Source organism: Juglans regia, chromosome 8 (assembly GCF_001411555.2).
Source record: "Juglans regia cultivar Chandler chromosome 8, Walnut 2.0, whole genome shotgun sequence".
In the NCBI taxonomy this organism is placed as follows: domain Eukaryota; kingdom Viridiplantae; phylum Streptophyta; class Magnoliopsida; order Fagales; family Juglandaceae; genus Juglans; species Juglans regia.
Genome location: NC_049908.1, coordinates 2,385,527 through 2,394,431, shown reverse-complemented (window position 1 = coordinate 2,394,431; position 8,905 = coordinate 2,385,527). Strand labels below are relative to the sequence as shown.

The 8,905-nt window shown below is 33.1% G+C and overlaps 1 protein-coding gene across 1 annotated transcript; it reads right to left on the bottom strand.

Annotated features, from left to right (window-relative positions):
- Positions 1–4,332: 4,332 nt before the first annotated feature.
- LOC109001027 (indole-3-pyruvate monooxygenase YUCCA6-like) lies at positions 4,333–8,008 on the bottom strand. The gene is made up of 4 exons (XM_018978145.2): positions 6,991–8,008; positions 5,992–6,240; positions 5,417–5,539; positions 4,333–5,286 (listed from the first exon to the last, which is right to left on the bottom strand). The coding sequence occupies exons 1-4, from the start codon at positions 7,684–7,686 to the stop codon at positions 5,062–5,064; spliced, it is 1,293 nt and encodes a 430-aa protein (XP_018833690.1). The 5' UTR covers positions 7,687–8,008; the 3' UTR covers positions 4,333–5,061.
- Between the last annotated feature and the right edge of the window lie 897 nt (positions 8,009–8,905).

The window sequence follows — 8,905 nt, the reverse complement described above, 5'->3', positions numbered from 1 at the left end:
GATATTATTAAAAGAGTAATGCTATACACCACACGGCCACTATCTCACTTTCATCTCAGTACTATATATATAAGATGTGACATATTTATCACTATTAGATAATAAATAATTAATAATTTAATAAATGATAATCTAATAATGATAAATGTGTCATATATATTTTATATAAAAAAATAAAAATGAGATGATAATGTGATTTATAGAATTTTTCTTACTAAAAATATAAATAAAAAGAGCGATGAACTAATTCATAAATATTAAGTCAAAGCGTTTAGGAACGTGATATCTCGTACGTACGTACGTACGTCGCCACTATTAAAATATGTGACGATCGTATATGGAGTCTTCGACTTAACTCGAGTGATGTTTGTACGTAGGCCAGATCATCGATCATGCATGAGGATGGAAATATAGTTGACCCATCTTGCCGGCCCTTAATATTACTGTCCCTGGCCTTAATTAGGCCTAAATATATATAAAAGAATACGATCAAAAGAAAGAAATAAGATCAGGAAGATCGAAGGATATAAATATTTGATTGAAACGAAAGGCCCAAACGATCGAGATCCAATATTGAAGATCGATGACGGCCGGCCAGTAATTGATCGAGGGGTATCATGCATGCATGGGCCATTTTCCTAATTACATGATCCATTATTGCTGCCGCTTGCATGCCTTAATTAAATATATAAAGATCGCAGAAGGAAAAAACACTCTGATGACATTGATCCCTCAGCTCTCTCGATCGTGTGCTGTCCTTATTGTCAACATTAAAGGCTCCATTTGTATGATCCCTATGTGGTGGGAACAAACGCCACCACGGCACCAGCTACATGTTTAAGGGCCCTAACTAACCCGAATTCATCTATGCATGCATGCATGCAGTAAGTTGTAACAATATTCAGGATCGATTTATTCAATAAATTATATAATACATGAGTCGTTACAATCCTTTGTAATATTGTATGTATACTTCAAATTAGTACGTACTATATATCAATATATCTGCCTGCCTATATTTAAAAGTATCTATAAGTATACTGTTTATTACTGTTCATCAACAGTAATGAGCAGTAAATCAGTTTTTTTTTTTTTTTGAGTGTTAATGTGCAATGTAATACCGCAATCGTGCGTAGGGAATGAGAGAGAGAAGAAAAGAAAAAGTGGAAAAAAATGTTAATTTTTGAATTTTAAATGAACAATAAAGAAGCTGTTTTTTTTTTTCTTCTCATGTTTTTTTCGCATATCTTATTACTGTTTATTATATCATACACTAAAAATCAACTTTAATTTATAAAATACTAATTTTTTATCATTAAATAAATGATGAAATTTTACTGTACATTTTTAAGAGAAAAAAACTATCTAATTAATTTAAATTTTTAATATAATTTAAATTGCATAATAAATGATGAACATAAATAAATAATAATTTTATTCTTCAATTTGACAGATGTGGCAAACGTGCTTTTTTTTATTAATTAGAAAATCTTATGCCATACAGGATTTTACACAAGTACCACTAATTTCAAAGTAACCAAGTTTGATCAAATGGTAAAAATTTAAATACTGATTTAAATTAATTTAAAATAGATAATTAACATATAAATATCATATCATAAATAAATTATCAAATTTAATTTATAAAATATTAATATTTCATCATTAAATAAATGATTAAATTTTGTTAAATATTTTTAAAAAAGTATAACTATATAAATAATTAGAGTTTTAACATAATTTAAATATGATAATATTCTTAATTAACTGAAAAGAACTGCTACAATTAATGAAAAAATAGTTTGAAAATATATCTTGAATGTATATTTCATTTTTTTATATTTATTTTCTTTTTTTCATGTATTTTTTAATCATCGTAAATATTTTTAAAAAAATAAAAAATTTACAATATCATTAAAAAAATACTTCTTCAATCACTAGATAAAAAAAATAAAAAAGAAAATTAGGCAAACGTCCTTGGACGTTGCCTACTGCTAGTGTGTATATATATATAAAGAGAAAAGATACTTACAACCGTGAATTGCATAACCGCCGCGTAATCGCTTTGAAAAAAATGAATAAAACATGGGACCCACATGAAAAAAATTAATTTTTTAATAGTGGACCCCACTCTTTTTCAAAACGATTACGCGGCGGTTACGCACTTCACGGTTGTATATAGAATTACTCATATATAAAAGGTTTTGATTTGGGTTCCCAGGAGATCAAGCCCTATTTTCCTTTAGGTTGGGGAGAGAGAGAGAGAGTTTTATTTAAGAAATGATGTGTACAGTATATAAGTTTTGTACATTCTTTTTAAAAAAAGTACATAAATTATTTAAAATTCAAATAAAAAAAATTATTTCTTAATGGTAGGGTCCACTTCTTTTTAATGAAAGTATGAGATTTGCATATCTTAAAACTGTATCTAGTATTACTCATTTACTTATAAATAGGAAGAGAGAGAAGTGAAACGTTACATATACATAAAACAATTAAAAAAAGAGAGGGGGGAGATGGAGGGGATTGATCGAGCTCTTTCTCGAATTGGAATTGTGGCTTGATGTTAGCAACTTAGCTATAAAGAGATTTCATAAAAGTACGTAAATTTATAAATTGATGTGGCTTGATGTTATATGTTAGATTATAAAACTATTTTTATTAATGTAAAATAGATCTAATGTACTACATCAAACTACCTTAATTTATAAGATTAAATTAATTTTATGAAAACTTCTTATAGCTATAACTAGCAGTACTTCTCATTGGATAATTGAATCGAACCTTCTAGCAGCCAGATTGGTAAAGTTGACAGTTGGAATTATAAGAAGTGGGTTATAGCACTAAATATTAATCCTTTTTGGGTTGATAATTATTCTCGGAATATACCCTCGATTAGTCTCCTTAATGGGATTGGGATCAGATGCTGATCATCAGGTATATATTTTCAAATTAATTCTCAATCTTATGCGCATACTGTGAATTAAAGTGTTAACGTACTTGAGTGACGTATAAAGTTTGAACTTGCCATCATGCCAAATTTAATTGGGATAATTCAGTCACGTTCTTTTAACCATTATATATCATACTTAGCTTGTTACTTCAACGATCCTAAAAATGGAAGACAAATTCAAGCAGGTTTTTCACTCACATGGCGGTGCAAGTCATGGGTACGTACTGCGACGATCGTACAATACTCCTCGATCGATCCCTAGCTTTTAAAAAAGTCTGACAGGAATTGAACCCAAAACGAAATGGTTCACATGATGCCGCCCACATACTTGATAAATATATAATCGATACTTCAATTTTTTCTTCTTGATATATAAGTGTTTGCATCTATATATATAAGAGATTCTTAAACTTTTTATTTTTATAAATTAGTGGGCTTAGCATATCACGATCATATATATAATCACGTCAATTTGTGAGTTTTTATGAATTTAGTACTTCCCTTTTGCTTTCGGCCGGATGATGCATTCCGAGAAATGGGCTACGTGTGTGTATATGCATGTTTTTCAAGTATTACAATGCATGTTTTACGAGAAAATTATAAAACAATACAAAATATATAAAGAAAATTATTTTTGCATGTTATTTCACCACACCATTAATATTAAATTTAAAGTATTCGTTTCATAAAATAATACGAATTAAAAATAAAAATAATTTTCGTAAGGTAGAAAATCTTTTTTTTTTTCTCAAATTTTTTTTTTTTATTTTTTTAATAAAAAAATTTATATAAATATTGATACGCTACTTGAGTACGTGCTAAAACGTTTGTTACTAACAAATCCCAATATATAATAGGCATCAGTTTTGTGAATTAATAAGAAATAATTATCCGAGTCAGTGAGTCACCATTGAATTGTAATGATCGGATGCAATTAATAGGATTCTCTTCTCTTACAAAGTAGTGCGTGGTCCTAGAGCTAGCTGATTCCCACTTGGAATGAAATCATTTCGATAGCGAAAATGCAGGCCAGAAGCAATTAAGTTGCAGGTTACATTTTGTAGGCAATTATAAAAATAAAAATAACAATAATATATATATATATATATATTCACAATATATATGATTATATCCATGGAGCAGTAGGTACGTACTAGCAACTAGCCAGCCATACGTGTGCACACACATATATAAGATATTTTTCATTAGAAATCAAATTAATTTTTCCCGTTAATAACTTCATCATGTCGAATACATCCCAAAACCTCGATCAATGGAAATCATGATCTGAACCATATATATATATATATACAGTACAAACGGTACAAAAGAGTTGGAAAACATCAAAACTTTAAGCTCTCATGATATATATCCAAAACCCGGAATTAGATCAATATTTATGCTTTGCTAGAACATAATTATATCACTTGGCAAACAATTACCAAACAATATTTATCGCTTTGATATTGATCTATATATAAATTTTCCCTAACCTATCCTCTTTTTTGTTTTCTATGATCAACTCAATATAATGCCTAAATATTAGAGGCAAACGAACGATCATATATAATATGTACAAGAGATCATGTAGAAAGAGTAGTACCGGCATCCTTAATTTTTCTTCACTGATCTGAAATCCACGGCCTTCCGAAGGAGGCCAGCTTGCAGGCTAGCTAGCAGCTTGTGCCTTGCCACTTTGAAAAGATAAGGGTTCATCGATTCAACTCTCTCCCCATCTTCCTTTTTTTTTTTTTTTTTTTCCTCCACTCATTGATAATGCACTTGGAGGGCAACCAACTTTGGTGCCGAACCCAGAAAAGAAAACCCTCCACTTGGAACCCCATTACCTCAGCCATCATCATGATCATTTTGCCGAGTTTGAGATTGTATAGAAATTAATGATTAAAGAAAGTGAAATAATGAAGATAAAAAAAAAATGTATATAAGATCTCATCACTGATTATTCTTAATTTCATCTATTAATTTCTATACCTCTAACTCGATTGGCAAAATCATGATGATTACGTACTTAGGCAAAAGGTGATCGAACGAGCTAACTGATGGCTCGCCATTTCTCAATGGATATGATCTATAACTGAACAAATTAATCAAGATAATGACCTTGGCAAAAGTGAGCTGACAAAGGCCAATTTCTGCTTTGCCTCCACTTTCCAACACCGTTCAATGTCCTCAGCTATTTTTTTGGCATCCATTGATGCTCCAAGCAGTCCACGTTTCGTAAACCCCACTGCGTACAGCCCATACTCGCCTTTCCAACCATTTGGAAATGCCTTTCGAGGAAACCCATCTTTCTTTGAAAACATCTGTCCCTCCTGATCGATGAAGATCAAAGTGCATGCATATATATCTCTTTTTTAGTCCATTGATTGAGTTATGTATATATGCAAATATATACAAGAAACAGATCAAATTAAGATGGAGTAGGAAGAAAGATAAAGTTACCTTAAGCCAAGAGGGTACGTTGCTTCTGTAACCGGTAGCTAAAATAATGGCGTCGAAGTTTTGTATTTTTCCATTAACAAATTCTACAGCATGACGTTTTAGCCTCTTAATGCTTGGAAATACCTATACATACACAAGCAGGCCGGACATGAGATCAGTTAGACATTGGAAAATATCTTAATTGCCTGGAAATAACTTCAACAGAATATATAATTAAGAATTATTAACCGAATTTAGGGCATATATAGTACTTGAACCACATATATATTAAGGAAAAGAACCACAAAAAATTGGAATGAAATAAATGAAAAAAAGAAGAAGATCTGACATATTTTAGGAAAAGGTTAAAATTCTGAAAGTTAGTAGTGTCTGATGCATAATTAAAGTGGGAACACATAAACAAAAGTGGCCAAAAGTCTGTCACTTCATTCAATAATAAAAAGCTAGCAGTAAGAAAAAGCGTATAAGCACAATCATTTGACAAAATATATATAGTAAGATCTATGAAAACTTCGGTTGGCTACACAGGGAAAAAATATATAAAGTGAGATTTGATTAGATAGAAAGGCAAGTACCTTAATGTCTCCACTTTTGATCTTGGCGAGCGTACCAACATCTAAAACTGGGGTCTTTCCAGACAAATTCTTGAGTTCAAGGGGACCCAAGCGCGGCCGGTCCAATCCAAATCGAGCTGTGTCGCCGAGCATGAGCCATGACACAATCAGCAGGAACCGATCCACAAGGCGCATGGGCAGCCACTTGAGCAACCACATGGACAGCCCGAAAGTTGATTTTCCCAGCATCTCTCGTGGTAGGACGTGCACCTTAATTCGAACCAAAACACCCGTTTAATAAAGAGGGGACCAAAAACTATAGCTAGCCGGAAGGCATGAAAAGATGGAGTACTAGTTGATGTGTGAGCCCCTCTTTTTTGCTACTGTAATAATATTGGAACTACTTGCCTCCAGACCATGCTTGATGATCATGATATGCTTTAAGGAATACTGTTTGTGACCAATGTTGCTCATGATTGAGAAAATGAGAATTCTCAATTAGAAAGTGAAGAGATCGGAATATTTATATTTTCCAAAATAAATTAAGGAATATTTTCTTGATCATGTATATTTATTTAAACCAGCCGCTGGAACTCGAGTATGTTGTTACAGAACTGACATATATAGATGGGACGAGTGTTGAACTAGACATTGCACCAGAAGATCAGTACATATTGAAGTAAAAGGGGCGAAAATTTTATAGGGTTTCTATGCTTAAAATTCATCGTGTTTGAAGATACCGAAAAAGCCTTCGCCGACTTTATACATTCATTTAGTTTCTGTCCTAATTCATTTTTGAAAAACCTTTGGAAACAAAAGAAACCTAGAAATTCAAAGTACTGGCCTTTTTTCTTATTAAAAATAAAAATCCCTGGATTTGAAGGGACAATATACTACTTACAAACAAAATCAAGTGCGATTTTTGCTTTTATGATGAACGCCTCCAGATCAGAGAGAGAGAGAGAGAGGGAAGAGAGATCTAGAGAGAGAGAGAGACAGGACATGGCTGAGAAAACTTACTGTGTCTCTGACCACAATAGAAGGTTTAGCCTTATGGTTGCATAGATCCAAGCACACCTCCATGCCTGAATTCCCACATCCAACCACCAAAACCCTCTTCAGTCTATACTCATCCCCGCTCTTATATAAACTTGTATGCCTGATGGGCCCTCCAAATTCCTCCATTCCTTCTATCTGCGGCACCACCGGCTCTGCATTCTCTCCGGTCGCTACGACCAAACACCGGCACACATACTCTGTCTCCCCCTTTAGTCCCGCACTCTTCACGCGCCAAAAACCAAGCGTAGAATCATACTCCGCATGTGCCACCGTCTCATTGAACCGCGGTCTAATATCAAACTTCTTGGCGTAATCCTCCAAGTACTTCGTGAATTGTTGCTTAGTAGGGTAAGTAGGGAAATTACAAGGGAAACCCAAGAAGGGAAGCTCGCAAAATTGCTTTGGTAGATGAAGTCGAAGGCGATCGTATGTCTTGAGCTGCCACAAAGAAGCTATGCAATTGGATCTCTCGAGAACCACATATGGGACACCCTTTTCTTTGAGACAAGCGGCCGCAGCAAGTCCTGAAGGCCCTGCGCCGACGATCACCGGCCCGTCAACGTACTCGCATCGTGATGACGATGAATTTTTAGTTTTCTCAATGCGAATAGGATCATGGAGTTGTTTTCCTTCTCTCTCTCTCAAGTAGTGCTCCATGAACAATGCAAGAACAGAACAAATGGTGCAAGAAAATGGCTCGGCTAACTCGAGGGTTCTGAGCTTCAAGAGGTAGTTGATTCCAAAAAGAAAGAGAACAAGTGAAGGGAAACCATATGGAATAGCTGACTCTGTCTCTCTATATATGTTTCTATGCAGGACTCTCAGAGTGGTAATTTTCCGGGATGAGGCTCGGATTCAGTTGTAATTTCCTCTCTTATCTAAAGGAGGATTAGGCTCGCGAGGAAATTCCTTGAAACTTGGAGTAGATTTGAAGGGCCTTATCCAGTTGTGAGAATGAGTATTTGGTTTTGTTTTTGTATCTGTGTTGTTCAAAGGAGCGTTAAGCGGAGGCATGAGCTACAGCTACGGGGCTCAATCAAAATTCAATATATACAGCACACACAAAAGCAGAGAGAGATCAGATCGGGCTAGTATAGGTGGTAATAAATATATTTTTATTAAGAAAAAATCTATTCATCATCTATTTTTTCATTATCTCATGACGTGTCATTAAATAATAAATTTACAAATAAAATATAATAAATAATTTTTAATCATCTAATATTATATTATAAAATGATGAGAATTAAGATGATGATCGGTAAAATTATTCTTTTTATTAATTATATAATTTATATATATATATATATACACACACATATCCTTCCGTTCTCATTAATACGAGATTACGAGGGAAGGCTCAGTGGGGATTAAAGGAAAATAACACATGAAGTGGGAAGAAAATAAATAAATAAATAATAAGTAAAGTAAATGTATGTGTACATATATTAATTATATATATAGTAGCCAATAAGGGGCTATATATATATATATATATATATATATATATATATATACACGGTATTTGTAGTTTGATCCCAGAACGTCTAATAATGGAATTTGAAGTTCGTTTGAGCGTGGCGCCGTGATTTGATCGAATATCAGCATACGTACGATTATTCATTTGTTCGTTTTCACAAAATAATTCAATTCTAGGTCAAAATATTCCGAAGTAGTCATTTATCTGGAAGATAGCTGGTGTAATTTTTCTTTTCCGAACCAGCTAAAGCTGACTAGGTTTTGGAACATGAATTAATTGTCATCAATTAAGATTTCATGCACCCACATGATGATGCATTAAGATATTGTCCGATACTGTGGGTACGTAATTCGTGAGGAGAAAAAGACTTAATTGTAATCATGGAAAACTAGCCAA